Source organism: Entelurus aequoreus, linkage group LG12 (genome assembly GCF_033978785.1).
Source record: "Entelurus aequoreus isolate RoL-2023_Sb linkage group LG12, RoL_Eaeq_v1.1, whole genome shotgun sequence".
NCBI lineage: Eukaryota > Metazoa > Chordata > Actinopteri > Syngnathiformes > Syngnathidae > Entelurus > Entelurus aequoreus.
The window spans coordinates 47,426,051-47,450,220 of record NC_084742.1 but is presented as its reverse complement, the minus strand read 5'-3'; the positions used below and the strand labels follow the sequence as shown (position 1 = coordinate 47,450,220).

Below are 24,170 nucleotides of genomic sequence, written 5' to 3'. Positions count from 1 at the left end.
CGCCAACATATCGGTGTTGCCCGACCCATCACTAATACTTTGCGTTGTTCCCTGTTTGGAGATTTATTTAGCTGGCTAGCCTTTGTGGGGCACCTTGCTAGTTTTGTACTTTATGTCCTTTGAGAAGTTTGTTGCTTCTCCCTCGCAGTTTTGTTTGTATTTACTATTTTCGACTGTTGCGTGCAGAAGTGCCTAATTTTGGTTCTCATGGACAATAGAAAAATAAAAACTGTACAGAACACTGTTCAAGAGCCTTTTCCAGAGCTTCTGCATCCAGGTGCAAAAACCCCCCAAAAACCTGACACTTCAGCCGTTTGCTTGCTATGTTGCCCATTAATTAAATACAAATCTTAATGTAATTAACAACATGCTTATTATTGTAGTTGCAGTGTACCGCACTAATGGGTATTGTTCCTAATATTCTGGCTCACCATATTAGTATTATTATCAAATGTGCTGGATAAGTTGATCACCAATGGTACTCGTAGTTTTTCTTTCAAGTATTTTTTCACCAATCAGTAGCTCACCTCCAGACATCGCTGCCCTTTGAGAAGGTGGAGGACTTGATGACCTCGGGGGCCATCCAGGCGTAAGTGCCAGCTGTGCTCATCTTGGTGGTTTTGTGCCACTCCCTGGCCAGGCCGAAGTCGGTGATCTTCAGCGTCAAGCCCTCCATACATTCGTTCTCGATGGGCTGTGCCAGAAGGACTGCAAGAGAGGCAAGACAATGCAAGACATTAAAAATCGCTATCATATCGGAAGAAAAAGAATCGCAAATTATTTCGACGTCAGTATATTTTACCACGTCTTTCAAAGGATTTAGGGGACACTTTGGGGGTGACACAAAATGTAATCACATTTATGTGAGGAACCTAGGACTCCCTGTAACGTATGTGTGTGTTCAACTATGACAGCTCTCTTCTCCTGAACCGCCACACACAAATTGGGGAAAATTAGCCAAAACATGTAGCACTACAGTGGTGCCTGTGTTGTTATTTTTTCGACAAATACAACACACAGTAGCGCTGTTCTTACACCCGTATTATAAGTTGGATTGACTCTGTTGCTCCCTCTACCTCACTTTACAAAACACTCACTGTAACTCTAGAGCACTAGTGTCAAACTCAAGACCCGGGGGCCAGATCTGGCCCGCCACATCATTTTATATGGCCCGCGAAATGGTAATAATTTGCTTTAATAAAGAATATTTTCTTACTAAATTTATTTGATCTTTTCATTGATATTCAAAAGATACATGAACTGCATGCTTATCTTTATATACATATCTTTTAAAATGGAATATGATCTAATAATGCAAAAAAATATTATATATTTAAAAAAATAAAAATAAGTACTTGAATATCACCTTAACTTATGATTTCAAAGCAAGTTATCAAATTGTGCACTGTAAAAATTACAATAGACTTTACGGTAAAATTCTTCTTCTTTTTTTTGTACAAAAAAAAACAACTTTGGTACTGTTTGTGTTTACAGTAATACACTATAAAATCAACAACTCTAGATTTTACTGTAAAAGAGTGGTACTGTTTTTCCATTCCATTTACAGTAATATGCCATAAAAAACACTAACTCTTACGATAAAATTCTGGCAACTGAGTGAGTTTTTTTACACTAAATTCTGTTGTGGGTTTATTAAGCGGACGTAAAAAAAGCGAATAATCAAATGCTTAGGCAAAAATGCAATATCATGAGCCGAATACTTACCCTTTTTTTTTTATCACATATTTACAAGTGGCCCTTTGAGGGCAGACATAACTGCGATGTGGCCCTCAATAAAAACAAGTTTGACACCCCTGCTCTAGAGCGTTTAGCAGAATCGCCAAATTTGGTACACAAATATGTGTGTAAATTGTGATTAAAATTCGTTGAGAACAAGACTGTTGTGAAGCAAAACGTGTCTGTACGTCTTAACCCTTAGCAAATTTGCTAAGGATTAGTGACACATAAACACACATTTTAACGTCTCTACAACGCTTATGAGTGATTCCCTGTGTTTCTGTCGGACATCCTGTGCTGCTCCTCATTGCCCACGGGCAGAGCGTTTGACGTCACAAAAGAATGCATCACAAGAGCTTTTGTTGTCTGCACTGCAGTGTGTGTGTGTGTGTGTGTGTGTGTGTGTGTGTGTGCGTAAATTTCAAACATCCACTACATGGCCACACTTTTGAGGAGTACTTCTGGAGGGACGGCCTGGCGAGACCACGTCCAGGAAGTGAGGGGGTAGTGGCAGGCCATACATCGAGACCCTGCTCAAATATAAGACAAAAAAAGCCGCCATCACCAAAAGTGTCTGCAAGGGCCTGGAACACACAATTGTATGTGCACACACCTAATATACAATCACACAACAAGTCCACAACGCCAGCTAGGGTAGCAATGTAGCATGAGCAACAAAAGCTCATTTAGCAGCCTCAGCACACACAAGCACGCTGCATTCTTCTTCTACTTCCTGACTGGAGACCAAGTGAGCCCGCAGGTCAGCAGTCAACCACCTAAATGTGTGACGCTGTGTGTGTTTGACCCAGTGACGTGTGGTGAGGTTCATGGATGGTGAGTCATTGATGTTGAGACGATATATCGGCCAACAAATTGTGTTATCGGCCCAGGCCTAATTGATACGCCAAGAAAAATCCATTGAGATGAGGATAAAAGGAAATAAAGTCAATAAAATCCAATGGACAAATAATATCTATTTGGTTATGTGACAATACTTCTTTACATATTTCAAGTTTACCAATTGTTTACCTATATTTGGCCCACCTCCATACATCATACTTGCCAACCCTCCCGATTTTCCCGGAAGACTCCCGAATTTCAGTGCCCCTCTCGAAAATCTCCTGGGGCAACCATTCTCCCGAATTTCTCCCGATTTCCACCCAGACAACAATATTGGGGGCGTGCCTTAAAGGCGCTGCCTTTAGGGTCCTCTCTCACCTGAAAAGGAGACTATTATATATGTCTCCGTTATCTATAGGTTTATCTATAATTCATAAAGTAGGCAGGCACGGAGCTATTTCTCAGTGTGTGTTTATTCCAGCCGGCACGTTAATACACTGACACACAACATCCGGATTCCCATCACGCGTTGCTTCAAAACTACGGCAAGTAGTAATGTTCAAAAACATAACAGAGATGAAGCAGAAGAACGCAGAAGAGACATGGCGACGACGAGTAAGAAGAAGAAGTAAGCTTGCAAGTTCCAAAATGCTTGAAAAAAATAATTTCAGTTCATCCAGGGGGAAAGGGTATGCTGCCTGCAAATTTTGTAGATCAGTCTTCTCAATTGAACACAATGGCCGAACGGATATACTCATTCATGAACGGATTATATATATATATATATATATATATATATATATATATATATATATATATATATATATATATATATATATATATTTATATATAAGAAATACTTAAAAATATATACACCCCCGCAACCCCCCGAATTCGGAGGTCTCAATGTTGGCAGGTATGCCATACATTCCTCCGCTTTACTCCTCACCGCACAGCACCGGTTTGACACCCCCAGGTTAGAACTACAAGACACTTGCATCCAAAACTACAGTACAGCACACATCATACCATGCAGTATGACTTTTATATACCAAACAATATTTTGTAGGATGTGGGAGCAAAGTGGTGGCCAAGTAGGACGTCAAGAGCACTAATCTTACCCGGACACGACGGTCAGTGGCCTGATAGCGAGGCCAAGGCAACAATGTTGCCATATACGACAACCGTGAAAGATCACCGCGGCAACTGGCCCGTGTTTGCTATTGTTTGTTTGTTGCATTGAACACAAGCGAGTGTGTCCACTTTGGTGCTGGGGACTGACTCAACGGAATAAACAGAGTCAGCAATTTCTCCACATGACTGTCGCCTGGTGTGAAACACAAATTTGAGATATGATGATATAATACTTTCAGGGAAATATGATATCATTACCAGTGCAATGACAGTTTGAGGAAGTATAAAACCTGGAGGGAGCTTAATTTTTTATTCTTCTCTTGTTTGGTTTCTTAATACATTTTTGCACGACATGGCTTAAAATATAGTGTGATCTGCCTCTACAAAAATAATAAGGTTGACTTTGGTTTACAAGCATTATACAATTACAATTGCAACCATCAATGTGGACCTTCTCATCAAATCCTGGGTCAATGTGTTCTTATTACAAAAAAATGCTTATGTTGACATTTACATAATTGAAGAGCATGTTTGTTCACAAAAAAAACCCTATCCATGAAAAAAATGGTTTGTGTTTTGTAGTGCAGTATTGTCAACATCCTCATTAGTGCTAAGCAGCATGAAACAACAACAGCAAGTAAATTCGCTCTCAAATTCTAGCCGGTGTCCTGGCTAGACAAGCAGGACCCTCCTGGAATTCACGCATCCCCTGTATGTGTGTAAGAAGGAATCTGAAAATGTAATTGTGCCTCCCAGAGCGTACATTCCTTTAGAACAGGGGTGTCCAAACTTTTTCCACTGAGGGCCGCACATTGAAAAATCAAAGCAAGCAGGGGCCATTTTGATATTTTTTTATTTTAAAAACCAATACAATATATGTATAAAAAATATACATTTAGGCTTCCACTCAGGCTTGATCCCGGGGACCCCAAAGGGTTTTGGTCCAAAAAATATAAAAAATGTGTCATTATTCTTTATTATTATTTGTGTTATTATTCAAGTTTTTAAATCTCTAGATCAACTTTAGGTCTATCTGTCAATATAACATTTTTTAAAGATTTAAATTGTATGCTCTTTTTGTCAAAAAAAAACATTTTTTTTAATGAAAAAACACAAAATATGCAATATTTTCACCCAATAAAATTTTTAAGTGGGATATTTGAGATTATATAATAATTGGAGCCTTAAAAAGGTCAATAACTCATAACACCATTGAATTGAATACATTATTATTTTTTGAGCAATGACACTTAAAAACTAATCACACTAAAATTGTAGGGGATCCAAAAGGGTCCTACTTATTAAAGTGTTAAAAAATAAATTATAATATTTATTTTTTTACTGTTTACTTTTAACACAATAATCTCGAGATCAACTTCAGATCTATCTGTCAATTATAAGTTTTATTGTTGTTTATGTTTTTTGTTTGTTCATTTTAGGCCCTTCTTTAAAAAAAACAGCTCGTTTTTTTACATGGCAAACACAAAATATGCAACATTTTCCCAAAAAAATATCTCAAAATAATTAATGTGACGTAATTGGAGCCTTGAATAGGTCAATAATTCATAATGACATTGATTTTGATTCATTATTATTTTTTAAAGAAAGAAACAGCCTACATGGCAGCTTTGTGTGATTAGAGTAAACATTGCTACAATTTCTTGTTACTGTTTTTTTTTTTTTTCAATCGTATTTTTAAAATGTGCCGTGGGGCCGTTAAAAAATGACCTGCGGGTCGCAAATGGCCGCACTTTGGACACCCCTGTTTTAGAAGGATTCTTTCATGCGAGTACAATCTTCAGCAATGCAAACACCAAGACACAGCTGCGCTGAAAAACGGCTGGTCTTGTCAGCTGATCTCTGAGGCAAAAATTGGGCCCCATAACTGGGATCCAGACATTTCTTGTTGTTTAAACTAAGATTGTAGAGCACTCCTCACTCTGCACTTCGCCGAATGAAGCTTCACTGAAGACCTATGATCTTGCGCTCTTTTTTAAACGTTCAGTCTCACCGCCCTCCCTTGCACCGTAGGCGAGTGGAGTATTCCAGCAGGGTGGGGGCTTTCCCCGGGAATAACGGGAGCTTTGTCTTCCTGAAGGGAGAGTCGAGGCCATGGGCTGACAGACGGCCTGGAGTGGCAACCTCTGAACAGTCACGCCAATGAGACTGATAAGGGACAATGAGCAGCTTGGCAGGTTATTTGGGCACGTTTTTTCCAACTACTTTTCTATGTCGTCTTAGTAATGAACTTGTTAGACATCCAAAGTAATAAATATAGCCATATAAAAAAGAAACAGCAAGTATTCTGTGGTATCTTTCTCTATAAATGACAAACTACATACATAACCAAATGCAAAAAGACAAAAATAATTCAATAAAATTAGTGTATTGAAGGGGTGCCACACTTTTTACAAAATGTTCCCTATTATTCACAAACCCTATGTGAGACAAGACGACGCATATTTCTTTTCTATGCATTTTAAATAGTAAGTTAGAAAATTCCTGCAAAAATGTTGATATCTGTGCTGTGAAACTCTGGCCATCGCCAATGTTAAAGGCCTACTGAAATTAGATTTTCTTATTTAAACGGGGGTAGCAGGTCCATTCTATGTGTCATACTTGATAATTTCGCGATATTGCCATATTTTTGCTGATAGGATTTAGTAGAGAACATCGACGATAAAGTTCGCAACTTTTGGTCGCTGATAAAAAAAAGCCTTGCCTGTACCGGAAGTAGCGTGACGTCACAGGTTGTGGAGCTCCTCACATCTGCACATCGTTTACAATCATGGCCACCTGCAGCGAGAGCGATTCGGACCGAGAAAGCGACGATTACCCTATAATTTGATCGAGGATGAAATATTCGTGGATGAGGAAAGTGAGAGTGAAGGATTAGAGGGCAGTGGAAGCGATTCAGATAGGGAAGATGCTGTGAGAGGCGGGTGGGACCTGATATTCAGCTGGGAATGACTAAAACAGTAAACAAACACAAGACATATATATACTCTATTAGCCACAACACAACCCGGCTTATATTTAATACGCCACAAATTAATCCTGCAAAACAAACACCTCCCCCCTCCCGTCCATATAACCCGCCAATACAAATCAAACACCCGCACAACACACTCAATCCCACAGCCCAAAGTACCGTTCACCTCCGCAAAGTTCATACAGCACATATATTTCCCCAAAGTTACGGGCAAGCGATCAAATGTTTGGAAGCCGCAGCTGCGTACTCACGGTAGCGCGTATCCAACTCAAAGTCCTCCTGGTAAGAGTCTCTGTTGTCCCAGTTCAGCCGGCCGCTAATACACCGCTTCCCACCTACAGCTTTCTTCTTTGCTGTCTTCATTGTTCATTAAACAAATTGCAAAAGATTCACCAACACAGATGTCCAGAATACTGTGGAATTTTGCGATGAAATCAGACGACTTAATAGCTGGCCACAATGGTGTCCCAAAATGTCCGCTACAATTTGTGACGTCATGCGCAAACGTCATCATAAGCAGGATATTTCGCGGGAAATTTAAAATTGCACTTTACTAATCTAACCCGGCCGTATTGGAATGTGTTGCAGTGTTAAGATTTCATCATTGATATATAAACTATCAGACTGCGTGGTCGGTAGTAGTGGGTTTCAGTAGCCCTTTAATGTAAAACCCAAGTAAAAAAATAGGTATAAAAAATGAATAAATAGCGTGTTTATGCTAACATGAAATTTAAAATTGCACTTTACTAATCTAACCCGGCCGTATTGGAATGTGTTGCAGTGTTAAGATTTCATCATTGATATATAAACTATCAGACTGCGTGGTCGGTAGTAGTGGGTTTCAGTAGCTCTTTAATGTAAAACCCAAGTAAAAAAATAGGTATAAAAAATGAATAAATAGCGTGTTTATGCTAACATGAATGCTTAGTATCAGAATTAAAGATTTTTAGGTTTAAACTTATCCATCTAAATTGCTAGCAGAAAATGTTAGCATGCAAACGATAACATGTAAACAGGAACAGTTAGCATACATTATTTTTAGGTTTATGCGAAAACATTTTATAAAATGATAGCATAAAAGGTAAGCATGATAAAATAGGAGAGGTTTACATACTACTAAGATGGTGCTAAGAGTAAAAATCCATGATTTTTAAATTTACACGAATAAAAGTAGCAAATATTCCAGCATAAAACATTAGCAAGCTAACATTGGCATGATAACATTAGAAAAGTTGGCATACTTTTAAGATGCCGTCAAGTAGAAAAATCAAGGATTTTTCGGTTTAAATGAATAGAATTAGATAAAATGATGCTAGCATTTTATCTAAAATAAACCAAAATTTTGGCATGCTAACATAATCATTCTAACGTAGGAAAAGTTAACGTACTTCTAAGGTGGCACCAAGCATCAAAAGCCAATATTTTTAGATTTACATTAATAACATTTGCAAATATGCTAACTTAAAACATTAGCATGCTAACATTAACATGCTAACATAGAAGTTAGCATACTTCTAAGACGGCGCAAAGTATCAAAAGTCATGATTTTTAAGTTCACACAAATAAAATTAACAAAAATGTTAAACTGCTAATGTTAGCATGGTAACAAAGAAGAACATTCTTCTAAGATGGCACCAAGTATCAAAATCCATGATATTTAAGGTTAAAAATAAAACATTTGCTAAAATGCTGGTATAATACATTTGCATGCTAGCAGGTGATCAGATAGGAGGAAATACCAAAAGTAGCAAGGCAAAATTATGTTCATACGCCATGTCTAGTATATATTTGTAAAATACATAAATGCTTATAGTAAGCATGCTAGCAAAAAAGCATATCCTTTTGGATGTACTGAACATTCAGACACTCCCTCTCTTTCTCTCCTTGGAGAGCTGATCGCCAACAGCAAGAACTTGTCAGAACTTCCATTTTTTTCCCGGGAATTCTAGTTTTTGCGCTTCTTTACTGGGGAAAATTGGTAGGATTGAATAAGCTTTGCGTCTTCCTACTCCTTTTTGTACATGTAAAGAGAAATGGAAATATGTAGAATATGTGATATAATATATTGAAACTGTATAAATGTTCCTAATAAACTTCAACCTACCAACCAACCAATATTTCAGGATACCTCACGAGGAAACCTTACAGTGTATTGAATCCATAAACCGCAAAAAAAAATATTATTGTGATGTAGAAAAATCCCATTTTTTTAAAATAACTACAGTATTAGTGCTCCCATAAAACAATATGTCACTACTGGTTCGACGTTTCCTAAAACATTATGTGGGAAAAAATAACAAACAAAAAAAATGTCTTAAAGCCTTGTCCAGCTATTTATTGACGTATACTATTCAAGTTTAAATACCTTTTACTGCAAATGAATATCGGCTGCAAATATCGGTTATCGTCATCCTTGACTACTAAAAATCGGTATCGGCTCTGAAAAAAAAAAATTTGTCGATCTCTAATATTCAGCACCAAGCTACAAGAAGAGGTAATCTCGCCTCATTCTGCGGTTTCCTGAAAAAAGACCATTATAAAAGGTGGGGTACCAAATCAATGGGCCCACTGAGGGTCTTTTCACTTAATAGCATCGCCATGGTAACAATTTTTTTTCCCAAAAATAAAGTAGCACTGTCGACGCAATCGAGACATTCCCAACGATATAAGATATGTTGGGGTTCATTGGCCGGTTTGTCCTGTATTAAAAGGGAACTATACTTTTTGGGGGAATTGTGCCTATAATTCACAATCCTTATGAGAGACAAGAACACACATGTATTTGTATGCATTCTAACCAGTAAATAAACATAAATAAAAGTAATCCTAAAATGGAGCCAATGGGAGCCCTGACATCATTGCGTCTATTCAGACTATAAAACCCAATATATAACCATCCAAAAAGCGCCGACAATACTGCATTTACATTTTGTGAATTGAATATTAACAACTATTAGCGACATTGTTACTATAAGAGCCATTGTTAAGGACCTACATTTAGTGGCACATTGATCAGAAAGGAAGTAACGTCCTTATGCTGCTGTATTGACATCAGCTGGTGAGCTGCTTTCTTGCCTCAGAGCTTTTGAAAGTTTATTCTAGATTGTAAATCATGCCCCTCCGTTGATAGTAAAATGATGTGGACATAAACTGAGAAGTAAGTGCACCTTGACAGCCAACTTAAAACCCGGAAATGGCGAAAAAGACCCAAAATGTTTCATTCCACCCCCCGTAATATATTAACATCCAAACAGTCGGCAACCAAGTGAGAGAAAACATTGTACAGTACGTGATGTTTAATTATGTTTAGTTTCTCTCCTGATGTCTCCAGTGAGTAATAATCATTGTTGTTGAAGGAAAATGCGAACGTTGTGATGCGTTTGTGAAATCAATGCTCCGCTGTATGCTTAAAATGAGCAAAATACTTAAATATTACATATTATTAGTGTGCCTGTTATTACATTACATATATACTTACAGTAGGTATATGAAAAGTTTTTGCAATGTGTTTTAAGCTCTTTATAGGAGGAATAGAGCGACTCCCATAGGCTCCATTGTAAGCAAACTTTTTCTTGCATTTATTTACTTGTTAGAGTGCATTAAAAAAAATGTAAACTTGTGTGCTCATAAGGATTTTGAATGATGTACAAAATTTAAAGAAGTGTAGTTCGCCTTTAAACATGGCAGAAAAAGATAGAAGAAGAACTATAAAGCATTAGTCCAAGCAATAATATAATGGGCTACTCACAAAGCATTCAGTGCTGCTTTGCAGCATGTGAATGGGTGCAGGCCCATAATAAATGCTAGCAGGAGGTGGCTAACAATGTCGCTATTAGCAGTCCTCGATTCCACCTATAAAGCCCTCTAAAAACATCTAAAAAACGGCAGCAATACTTTAATTACATGATGTGACCTGCATATTAACCAAGTATTAGCGACATTGTTATTGTAAAAGCTAACACCAAGGAACTACTTTGAGCAACACGGCACAGAGTTAAAGGCCTACTGAAACCCACTACTACCGACCACGCAGTCTGATAGTTTATATATCAATGATGAAATCTTAACATTGCAACACATGCCAATACGGCAATTTTAAATTTCCTGGGAAACTTCCGGCTGAAAACGTCTAGGTATGATGACGTTTGCGCGTGACGTCAATGGTTGAAGCGGAAGTATTGGTACACCATTGTATGCCAATACAAACAGCTCTGTTTTCATCGCAAAATTCCACAGTATTCTGGACATCTGTGTTGGTGAATCTTTTGCAATTTGTTTAATGAACAATGGAGACTGCAAAGAAGAAAGCTGTAGGTGGGATCGGTGTATTAGCGGCTGGCTGCAGCAACACAACCAGGAGGACTTTGAGTCGGATAGCAGACGCGCTATCCGACGCTAGCCGCCGACCGCATCGATGATTGGATGAAGTCCTTCGTCGCGCCGTCGATCGCTGGAACGCAGGTGAGCACGGGTGTTGATGAGCAGATGAGAGCTGGCGTAGGTGGAGAGCTAATGTTTTTAGCACAGCTCTGTTGAGGTCCCGTACCTAAGTTAGCTTCAATGGCGTCGTTAGCAACAGCATTGCTGGGCTTCGCCAGGCGGTACAGCATTAACCGTGTGGTTACAGGTCCAGAGTTTGGTAGTATTGTTAAACTTCTGTCTATCCTTCCAGTCAGGGTCTTATTTTGTCTGTTTCTATATGCAGTTAAGCACGATGTTATCACGTTAGCTCCGTAGCTAAAGTGCTTCGCCGATGTATTGTCGTGGAGATAAAAGTCACTGTGAATGTCCATTTCGCATTCTCGACTCTCATTTTCAAGAGGATATAGTATCCGAGGTGGTTTAAAATACAAATCCGTGATCCACAATAGAAAAAGGAGAGTTTGTGGAATCCAATGAGCCCTTGTACCTAAGTTACGGTCAGAGCGAAAAAAGATACATCCTGCACTGCACTGTAATCCTTCACTCTCACGACCCTCATCCGCGAATCTTTCATCCTCGCTCAAATTAATGGGGTAATCGTCGCTTTCTCGGTCCGAATCGCTCTCGCTGCTGGTGTAAACAATTGGGAAATGTGAGGAGCCTTTCAACCTGCAACGTCACGCTACTTCCGGTTCTGATGCTTTGTGTTTTCACTACAGCTGGATCTGCTTAGCACCCAGCTTCCAATAATTGTAGCTCATCCTCCGTGTATTCAGGCTCAAAAATATCAGGTAAATAATGTTAAAATGAATGTGCCTGTTACTACTACTACTTAGACCATGTATATAAAATGTTGTTTGAGATTTTTTTAGAGGGCTTTTACATAGATTATATCCCCATTATCTGAATTGTCAAAGCTGAAATATACTCTGGCGTCACGTAGCTTGTGTCCCCCCTCTGACGACGTCTTGATTTGTTTATAGCTCTTCCGCAGGGGCTGGCGCGTGACTTGTAATTCTCCTCCAAAACACTAAGGGGCAGTGTCTCCTGAAGGAGCAACCATAGCTGTCGTTGACTGGGTATTTACCTTCTTGTGAAGAGTGAGCAAAGACCGCAACATCGACATCTTTGTTGACGCTGCAACTAATCATTCAGAAACATCAGCTTACTTTTAATGGACATTTTACTCATAAACCAGGTGAAGATGGACAGTGCAACCCCTGAACGAGTCGCAGCAGACGACGGGCAAATTTACAACACTATTTGTATTTTAGGGACATCTCATCGCAGGACCAACACAGAAAGACAAGCATTAACACTCACATTCAAACAATACAGCGAATGTTAGTGTTGCCAATCAGCCTATTGTTTGACAATGAAGCAGAAGAGGGATGAGTAGAAAAAGACTACTGTATTTGCCGGACCATAGGGCGCACCGGATTATTAGGCCCACTGCCGATGAATGGTCTATTTTTGATCGTTTTTAATATATAAGGCGCACCCGATTATAGGGCTCATTAAAGGAGTCATAACAAGAAGATAGAAAAAAAGTAGAAGCTTATCGACTATGGCGTTGCCACGGACTACAAAGGCGGACGCGCCAGATATTATGTCTTACCTTATACACAAGCCATAATAATACTCGTATGTTGAAGCACATCCAGCGGTGCGGCTACATAGCTTACCAAAGTCGTACTAAAATATTTTGATAGTGAAGTGAATTATATTTATATAGCGCTTTTCTCTAGTGACTCAAAGCGCTTTTACATAGTGAAACCCAATATCTAAGTTACATTTAAACCAGTGTGGGTGGCACTGGGAGCAGGTGGGTAAAGTGTCTTGCCCAACGACACAACGGCAGTGACTAGGATAGCGGAAGCGGGGATCGAACCTGGAACCCCAAGTTGCTGGCACGGCCACTCTACCAACCGAGCTATACCGCCGATAGATTTTTAAGCGCCGTGTGTAATGTTCTGTATGTTCAATGGAACATATAAAATGTTGGTGTTGTTTACTTGAGTCATATTGCTATCACAGTGCAGCCTGCACTTATCGCTTATGTTTGACTGCCATCTACTGGTCACACTTATCATTACACCATGTATCAAATAAAATAGCTTTGAGTTGGGTAAGCTCAACCAAACTTATTCCTTACATTAGGCGCACCGGGTTATAAGGCGCACTGTCGAGTTTTAAGAAAAGAAAAAAAAAATTTAGTGCGCCTTATAGTCCGGAAAATACGGTACTCAAAAAATGTCACAAACTTTCCTGAAAAAAATCTAAATAAATTGCAAAAAAATTACTTTTGTCAACAACTGGACAACAAAGTATCAATGTTCCGCCCCGAGACAGTGCTCGAGTCATTGTTTTCTGTCGGACATTTGAAGCGGCGGACACACTGTTCCAGACCAGCAACAACGGTACAAATCCACAGCTGTAACTTCATCACGAAACTTGGTCAGATCTTTGTAAGTAGATATTGTGCAAAAAGATATTTAGCTTGTTTTGTATTGAAACTGCCGACTTTGTGATGTCTTTTGTATTTGTGGTCGTGTTATTTGTCTGAGTAACACAGTAATACACGTAGCGGTAAATTTGACGAGTAGAGGACAATAACGCTACACCTTAGGTTTAATTGTGTTGAGCCACATTCATGTTTGCCGAGTATGTTGTTTAATTTATATATGCGTAAACATATGTAGTTTATTGTGTATTAACTCAAAACTTTCCATTTTATTTATGTAAAATACACAATGGATATTAATTGTGTAAAAAACACAATGGATGTGTTTATTTTATGTTTATATTGTTCAGTCTTACAAACCTAAATGAAGGAAGACGTGTCAAAAAATAAAACTGATGTAGGAAAATAATTATAAAGAAAAAACATCAATCCTCAACAAAAAAATGTTTTCTTCATGTTGTTAATCTGTCTAGCAGCACATGCTGGAAACGAATTGCGATGTATTTATTGACAGTGCAGTGTGAAAGCCAATGTGTTTACTTTGCAATTAAGTAAACGCAGTCTCAAAAGAAAATAAGCCGTGGAGGCACTTTCGGGAAGAAACATCCAAATGTCGATGCCTGGTCCCTGAGCTCTTGAAACTGCGTCCCTCTTCATTATGTAGTTGAATAGCCCTAGTTTAGACTTCATAAACTTCATAAAAAAGGCGTGCATGTTCTTGTCTCACGTAGGGATGTGAATTATAGGCAAAATGTTTAAAAAAGTGCGGTTCCCCTTTAAAGTAGGTGTCAAAAGTCACATTTTCTAAAAAAAATAAAAAATCAAACAATCTGCATAAGGAGTATTAATGTCGCACTGAATTATAAAAAAAGGTATAATGTTACAAGATATGACAAAGAGCACAAAGCAAGATCAACGGCAAAATCTACGTAACTAATCTGACTTGACTATGTAAATCAAACAAAAACACAAATGCACGCGCGCGCAGACACACACACATACAAAGCTAATCATCTCAATTCTAACACACACAGAACAAATTCCTTTGCACATCCACTTCAACGCTGCCAGGAGGGGGAATATTATTAATCATTCTCTCAGCAAAGTATACACTGCCTGCTACAAGTTGGTCTAAAAAGCTCACTTACTAACAAGCCCCCAGTGCTGGCGGACTGCAACTGAAGACCAGAACACCACCCCTAACCCTGTATCTAACCTTTTTTGTAAGGGGCGCCGGAAGTTGGCAGGCCCGTCAGAGATCCTGTTCTGTCTCCCTGTAATGTTTGTCTGCTCTTGAATGGGATTGTGCTGATAATTAAAATTTCCCCTCTGGGATTAATTAAGTATTTCTGATTCTGATTCTGATTCTAACCCACACACACAGGTGTGACTTTCTGAACCAGAATGGACTCTAGACCAGCGGTGTCCAAAACATTGCTAAGTGAGATTTTTAAGGTGCATTCACACTTGTAGTCTGGTACTCTGGTCTGGACCAAATGTTTAAAAACACATACTTGGTGGTCACTTTAGTGCAGTCTGTTTGCAGTCACACTTGCATTTTTGTCAACGGTCCAAATAATGTTGTCAACTAATTAAAGATTTGACGGCATACAGTATGTGACGTGTACATTGTGCCACGACCTCTCGTGTCCAACAGTCCAACAAATAACATGGCGTCTTCAGGGTCATTTACACTATTAAAACTTTCCTGTCAATGGCAGATTTTTAACAGCTGACATTTTACCAGCTGAGATCTAACAAAAATGATTTGAATTACAATGGAACCTCGACTTAAAAATGCCACAACTTACGAGTGTTTTAGGATAATTTTGGGCTAATTGTTGTGTTTGAAATTGGAGCAAAATTATGAGTTTCAAGCCCCCCCGCTGCTAGTTGGCGTAGTGAATGCCACATCAAACCTTGTAAGATCAACCCAAATCATCCAGTCTTAGGCCCTGTTTACACTAAGCCGGATAAGGTTATCCAGGGTAAATCTCACCTAACCTTATCCGTGTCCAAACACAACAATGCCACCGTTTAAGACTCCCGCCCCCCTCCGTCCGCCGGCGCAATGCTACCTAGTACAACGCACAGAAAAAAAAAATCTACCTGAGCGTCCATCTGCTCCAAGCTCTCCAGTAGATGACTTTACTTCACTGTGAAGTTATATAAAAGTGCTATATTGTAAATAGTTTGATGTGCATTTTACATTTGTTTGCTGTGTTTTGTGTGCAATTTTTAAAATTAAAATGTGTCTCCTTTGAACAATATCCAGTGTTGTGGTATTTCAATTAACTACAATTCAGTGTGCTGCGGGGCCCTGTTGTACTGAATCCCACCTGAGCCATCATAAATTAATCATATCTTAAATCGAAATGAGAAAGTAGACAATGTGATAAAGAACATTTTACAACAATTAATCTAGGGATCTAAGTGTCTGGTCAGGACACTCACTCTTTTGCCTTCACCTTCATTTTACATTTTTGCAATCCAGCCTGTGTTGACTCCACCGTTGGGGTATTCTTTCGTGACATATGGCGTCAGGGGATAAGCTGGGTCACCCAAAAGAACTTCATCTTCCAGCAGTTGTTTGGGACACGAGGGGATGGTTCCATCTTTCAGCTGCGCGCTAATGGCATAGTTAGCAAAGATGCACACTGCCTGGCCATTTCACAGTCATATCCATAAAGCAATATTTGTAGTCACACACTGCCTGTGTCACATCCACGGGAGGAAGGGACAAAGTTTTGCGGTAAGTAGAATCACAGCTGACCCGGACATTTAAAAAATCTCTTGTCGTCCGAGCTAGCTGGTTAGCTCCGGTTGTTATGAAGTTGGCTGTGGCGCGTTCTTTCTGGCGTCACTTCCTGTGTGGGCGCGGTCTTTCTGGCGTCACTTCCTCTCTGAACTCAGTTTGTAAACGATCAATGAGTCCATACAAAGCTCAGTTTGTAACCGATCAATGAGTCCATACAAAGCTAAGTGCCGGAGATTCAAGAAATACACTGCGCACTTAGCCGTGTAAAAATGTGTCCGAGGAGGGGCACCTTAAACGCTGGTTCTGTTTTAGTGTGTCAGTTTTAGATAAAATAAAAGTCATTTATATTCATGGGTTTCTTTAAAAAGTAGGAGGAAAAAAATCGGAAATCAAATTTTTTGTGAAAAAATGTGAGATTTAGGCCATATCGTCCAGGTTTACAGCCAAGGGTGTTAACATTACGGTGCTTCTGAACATTCATCCATGATAATATGGAGAAGCTGCTGTGGTGTGTTTGATGGAGGAGAAGTTTGAAGGACATGACGTAGAAGTCCACTCTCCAGAGTAAATGCTGTACATTATTACTTCATAAAACTACTAAATTGTTTGTTGTATATTGAATTGTATTGTTCTTCATACAATATTATCAAAAAAATTGTTTTTTATTTGTAAAAGGCATGGTACACGTTAAAATTGTACTGTTTTGGGGAACCCAAACACCAATTTAAATTGATGTCAATTCATTTTAATGGGCAATGTTGATTTGAGATAAGAGCTCTGCCATAGAACTACTAGTTGAGGTACTATTGTACTGTGTATGTAGAGGTCAAAAAGTTTCCTGGAGATGTACTTGCTACAAGGAAAAATACTTTTTGATGACTTCATAAACAGTAATGATCAAATGAGCCAGGTAAGGTTAACTCCTGTATTTATGCTTCTGGGCTTAAATTGAACTCTTATTTTTTGAGCATTTTTATCAGTTCTTGGTGGGGTGTTACATTCACATTCGTTTTTGTCTTTAAATAAGACTGTATATAGATCATGTTTAAGCCTTTTACAGATTTAAAAACACAAAAAAAGATTGGATTTTTTTAATATGCGGACCTCCGTTGAAAAAGTTTGGTCACCCAGTCTGGAAACAACAGGACTTAAACCTTCTGAAAACTAAAAACAGGAAAGTCCCTTTAGAGCAATTTTGTTTGCCTTTATGCCACATCAGAAGATGTAAAAGGACAACACGTATGCACGTGCGCGCACGCACCCCAGCACACACACACACACACACACACACACACACACACACACACACACACACACACACACACACACACACACACACACACACACACACACACACACACACACACACACACAGATCTCCAGCTATCCCTTGGTTGTTTACTGCTGTATAATTGTGACCTCCCTCAAGTTTCTTGGAAGCTATACAAGTATCTCTCAGGCAGGAAAGATGGAGGCAAACAAGAAGGAAGACGCTCCTTCACACTGAATGCAAAGTAAGGTGACAACAAGACAAACCCTATTGTCTTTTTCTTTAACAATTTTACAGCCCCATCTTGTGATCTGTGCAACAAGAATTACATTAAACACTTATTGCAAAAAATAAAATACAGTAAATCTCTTCCTGTGGAAATGATGTAGTCTTCATCAAGATGGGAAATACATTTAAAAAAAAATAAAAGCTACCTTAATATCCCATACAGAACAGACTGTTTCCTTCAAATTCAAGCTCTCGCCTCTATTTAAAGACAACAATGGCGCATGCCTTCACAGCACAGCCATCATGCAGTCAGCTGAGTGCAGCGTGATGAAGCACGTAAACATCCATTTGTATGACATTTCCAAACGGTAGACACATAAAACAGGTCGCCTTGATGACCCCATGCAGCTAATTGTTGACTTGACCTTGCAAGGAGTTCTTAAATGGGTCATATTATGATTCTAATCCACATTTAACCTTGCTTGTAGTCTACTGCTTTGGTCAAAATTTAACATACATTTTGCTTTACAGCCCCATCTTTAAGCCCCTTTTTGGGTGTATTTTGGAATGAGTCGTGTCGTGGGCTGTCATTATGCAAATGAAAAATTTTTGCCATCCCTGGGTGTTATTCTGTCAACCAGTTCCTCCTGGATATTTTTTCTGATTGGTTTCAAACTTTACCCAGAAGGATTCATCACAAGGAGGATGCTAAATTTCAAAGCGTTTAGGTTTTCATTATAGGACGTGGGTGAAGCATGGCGACTAAGATTATGCTTCTCCATAGAGCGTCAAAGACAGGGGATCTCAAATTCAAACGCAACTAGTTAGCATGGTAAAAAAAAAAATCTATAGATTTTACGGTTAAAAAAAAACCTGACACCTCAGTCACTGTAATTTTACCGTAAAATGTACGATGTTTTTACCCCAAATTATTGTAAATGGAAATCAATCAATCAATCAATCAAAGTTTATTTATATAGCCCTTAATCACAAGTGTCTCAAAGGGCTGCACAAGCCACATCAGGGGAAGAAAAAACTCAACCCAATGGGATACAATGAGAAACCTATTAGTCTTCCTTCAACCATAGACCTTCACAAAAAGATACATTTTCTAAAAAAAAAAACTACTTTTAATGGCGGGCTCAATGGCGCAATGAATGTCAAATGGATCTAGTTAATAGAGTGAGAGTCCAGTCCATAGTTTAGTAAAACTGTACCATTGTTGTTTTATTTTATTTAAAATTCTGGTGACTGAGCTGCCAATTTTTTACCGTAAAATCTATGGTAAATAAATGGGTTATACTTGTATAGCGCTTTTCTACCTTCAAGGTACTCAAAGCGCTTTGACACTATTTCCACATTCACCCATTCACACACTGATGGCGGGAGCTGCCATGCAAGGCCCTAACCACGACCCATCAGGAGCAAGGGTGAAGTGTCTTGCTCAAGGACACAACGGGCGTGACGAGGTTGGTAGAAGGTGGGGATTGAACCACGGCCACTCTCCCAACCGCGCTACGCCGTCCCCTATGGTCATTTTTTACAGTGCGTTACTATAAACTGAAAAACTATACCACTGTTATTTTTGTCACAAAATTCTGGCGACTGAGCTGCTTTTACCTCAAAATCTGTTCTGTTTTTGCAGTGCCTTACTGTAAATGGAAAAACGGTACCACTGATGATTTTACTGTAAATTTCTGACAACTGAGCTGCCAGGTTTTTACAGTAAAATCTACTGACTTTTTACAGTGTAGCCTTGTGGACATGTCATCAGTGATAGTGAAACTTGTAAGAGGTCAGTATAAATATATATTACCTGGTAGTCACCCTTTGGCGGGCCATTCCAAATGACACGATGGGCCAAGACGAGGACCAAGCTAAACATGTAAAGGCTGTTACTTGCGTCGCTTAGCTTGCGTCCCCCCCGACGGTGTCTTGTTTGATTTATAGTTCTTCCGTGGGGGGTGGGCCAGACTTGTAATTCGTTTCCAAAAAACTAAGGGGCGGTGTCTCAAGAAGGAGCAACTGCAGCTGTTGTTGACTAGATACTGTGTGTTTCCTTCCTGTGCCGAGTGTTTTAACCACTGAACCACAACATTACCGTTGTTGTCTACACTGGAACTAATAATTCACAATCATCAATTTACTTACAATGGACGTTTTACTTATAAACCAGGGGAAAATACCTTTTTGAAGATCAATCATCAATCAATCAAAGTTTATTTATATAGCCCTTAATCACAAGTGTCTCAAAGGGGTGCACAAGCCACAACGACATCCTCGGCTCAGATCCCACATCAGAGCAAGAAAAAACTCAACCCAATGGGATACAATGAGAAACCTTGGAGGGTACCGCAGATGGACTGTTCAACTTCGGGACAACTCGTGGCAGAGGATGCTATTATTATCTGCAATGCTATTCGACCATTGGGACACAGGACAAAAGAGAGCTAACATGTAATTGTAAACAAACAAAACTGTTAAATAACTATTGTAAGTTAACCACGTGCTGGTGTTAATGTGTATGGTCATGTTCAGAATTCACAAATGTTTCTAAGTATATTGTGCCTGAAAGATTATTGACGGAGAAAGAATATGTCTCTGAATTGAACCTGTTGTTAGCACACAATTGACAATAAAAGTTTAAATGAGTGTCGTACTTTGTGACTTCTTCTGGGCGCAACAATAACACAATATGCTGAAAAATGACATATACAGTAATTATTTGTAGAGCGCTTCAAGATATTAAAGGCCTACTGAAACCCACTACTACCGACCACGCAGTCTGATAGTTCATATATCAATGATGAAATCTTAACATTGCAACACATGCCAATACGGCCGGGTTAACTTATAAAGTGCAATTTTAAATTTCCCGCCACACTTCCGGTTGAAAAAGCCTTCGAAGGATGACGTATGCGCGTGACGTAGCCCGAGGAACAGAGGTATGCCTTCTCCATTGAATACAATACAAAAAAGCTCTGTTTTCATTTCATAATTCCACAGTATTCTGGACATCTGTGTTGGTGAATCTTTTGCAATTTGTTTAATGAACAATGGAGGCTGCAAAGAAGAACGTTGTAGGTGGCTGTAGCAACACAAGGACCACTTACTCGGATAGCAGACGCTTAGCCGATGCTAGCAGACGCCTAGCCGATGCTAGCAGACCCACCGCACGGATGATCTGGTGAAGTCCTTCGTCGCGCCGTCAATCGCTGGAACGCAGGTGAGCACGGGTGTTGCTGAGCAAAGCATATGAGGGCTGGCTGGCGTAGGTGGAGCGCTAATGTTTTTATCATAGCTCTGTGAGCTCCGGTTGCTAAGTTAGCCTTAGCGTCATTAGCAACAACATTGTTAAGCTTTGCCAGGCTGAGATCTATTAACCGTGTAGTTACATGTCCATGGTTTAATAGTATTGTCGATATTCTGTCTATCCTTCCAGTCAGGGATTTATTTATTTTGTTTCTATCTGCATTTGAGACAGATGCTATCACGTTAGCTCATGCTAAAGATGCTAAAGAGCTTCGCCGATGTATTGTCGTGGAGATAAAAGGCACTGTAATGTCCATTTCGCGTTCTCGACTCTCATTTTCAAGAGGATATAGTATCCGAGGTGGTTTAAAATACAAATCCGTGATCCACAATAGAAAAGGGAGAGAGTGTGGAATCCAATGAGCCATCTTGTACCTAAGTTACGGTCAGAGCGAAAAAAAATATGTATTTCACTGCATTCTAGTCCGTCACTCTAACGTTCCTCGTCCACGAATCTTTCATCCTCGCTCAAATTAATGGGGTAATCGTCACTTTCACGGTCCGAATAGCTCTAGGTGCGTTGAAAACAATAGGAAAATATGAGGGAGTGAACAACTGACAACGTCACGCTACTTCCGGTAGGGGCAATGTTTTTTTTTATCAGAGACCAAAAGTTGCGAACTTTATCGACGTTGTTCTATACCAGGGGTCACCAACGTGGTGCCCGCGGGCACCAGGTCGCCCGTAAGGACCAGATGAGTCGCCCGCGGGCCTGTTCTAAAAAAAAAAAAAAAAAAAAATTTTTTTTTTTAAAAAAAAATTTTTTTTTTTTTTAAAATTAAATCTACATAGAAAAAACACAAGATACACTTTCAATCAGTGCATCAACCCAAACAACCTCCCCCATGCACACTCATCCACACCCACTCACACAAAAGGGGTTATTTCTTTCTGCTACCAATATTCTGGTTCCCACAACATAGACAACACATCTGCAAGGGACACAGTCCCTGAAGCACACATGATTGTATAGGCTGCTGGTCCACTAACATTTTCATTAATTACTATTTTTTATGTAATTATTTTTATATTGTTTTACTTTCTTTTTTTTCCAAAAAAATGTTTTTTTATTTATTTATCTTATTTTATTTTATTTTTAAAAAAAGGGCCTTATCTTCAACAGACCAGGTTGTCAATGAAATTAGATTTGTTTAAAGGGTTTTTTAAACCAGGCCCAGTCCAGATAATGTCCAAGTCGGACTCAGCAACACACACCTTCATTCATGTACACAGAAAAAAATTAGGGAACACAACAGATTGCATATAATTTATAAACAAAATTACATTTTCAAAATAAGCATTTATGTACAGTCCATATTATGTCCAGGTCACTCAAATTAGGTAACACAACAACAGATATCATATAATCTATAAACATAATTATACTTTCAAAATAAGCCTTTGAGGACTTCTCATCTTTTTTTAAATGTTTTTTGGCATCATTATCGTTTTCAACCATGTAACTTTCTAAAATTAGAAAATACTGAATAAATGTTTTAAAGAAAGTAATACTAAGTGAATATCTGTTTTTGGCCTTAAAAATAAACATTTTACCGAGTACTATAATTAAATTGACTAAATCATGATTGTCAATGAACTCTCCTAAAATAACAGAAACCACATTAAGCTTCATAAACACACCAATCCTTAAACACATTTTTTCAACTTCCACCCAAAACAAAGACACAATATGACAATACCAAAACAAATGCAGGGTGGATTCAGGCTCCTGACAACAAAATCGGCAATCATCTGACTCTGTCATATTCCATAATTTTAACATTTTCCCTGTGGGTAAGAAGTTATAAATAATTTTAATTTGAAAATAACGATTTTGCACATCGATAGTGGTTATATAGATTAGTTTGAATATGGCATCCCATGGCAACGGGCAGTCAAAAAAGTCCTCCCATTTTCCATTTGTGTTGTATGAGGCAGCCTTCAAAGATTTCTTTATTAAATAAAAATTATACATTTTTCTATTTATTTTAGTTCCTTTTTGCCAACTAGAATTTCTTATTAGAGGTTTACAAACTAATAATTTAGTAGTTCCATAATTAATTATTTGTTTCCATCTTTTCCCAATTACTCCAGTTAGTTGATAAAAATGAAAAGCTTGAGCAAGCATCACCATACATAGCTCTAAATTCATCATACTTCATAATTTTACCATTCTCATTGATAATATCATTGACAAAAATGATTCCTCTTTCAAACATATTTTTCCAAAAGAAAGGCTTTCCATCTATTACAATATTAGAGTTCATCCATATTAACTGCTGCAAAATATCGTCTCTTTTTTCTGGCACATAAAATTGAAAACACCACTATGAGTGGATTGTTTCCTTTATGAACCCCGCCATGTTTCCCAGCAGACTCTCTGGGAGGGGATCACTTGTAAAAAAGGATACAATTTCTTTTGATACAGTACATGTTTTTTGTCCAACAGGACATTTGTGTACCACTCAATGTTTAAATACATCTTTGGAACAATTGATGCTTTTAAAGACAGACACATAGCTTCAAGGTTGAGAAGTTTCAGGCCCCCATATTCATACTCTTTGTACAAAACCTTTCTTTTAATCTTTTCTGGTTTGCCGTTCCAGACAAAATCGAAGACCCTCCGCTCATAAATCTTAAAAAAGTTTTGTGATGGAGCTGGTAATGACAAAAACTAATAAATAAATTGAGGAATAATTAACGAGTTGGCAATAGACATTTTACCATACAAGGTTAGGGATTTCCCTTTCCATAATTGCATAATTTTGTCCAGCTTTCTTAGTCGATTATCATAATTTACTGAGCCTAGATCTTCCAGATTTTCTGGGACAACAACACCAAGTATGTTAACTGGTCCATCTGTCCACAAAACAGGCACTTTGCATTCCATTCGAAAGGACGTTCCCTTTAGATTTCCGATCCTCAACATTTTACATTTATCATAATTAAGCTTAAGGCCAGATTGCTGTGAAAATATGTCCAAAAGATTAAGAACGTTCCGCAAACAATGAGG

At 38.7% G+C, this 24,170-nt stretch overlaps 1 protein-coding gene across 2 annotated transcripts in view; it reads right to left on the bottom strand.

The window, feature by feature from the left end:
* Positions 1-24,170, bottom strand: part of LOC133662283 (mitogen-activated protein kinase kinase kinase 11) — a 64,207-nt gene that overhangs the window by 23,894 nt on the left and 16,143 nt on the right. For both annotated transcript variants that reach the window (XR_009828089.1, XM_062066149.1), the window contains exon 2: positions 528-708. Coding sequence is in view for 1 of the 2 variants with exons in the window: in XM_062066149.1 (XP_061922133.1) it covers positions 528-708 (181 nt within the window). In the remaining variant the exon portion in view is untranslated. The remainder of the gene's footprint in view (positions 1-527; positions 709-24,170) is intronic.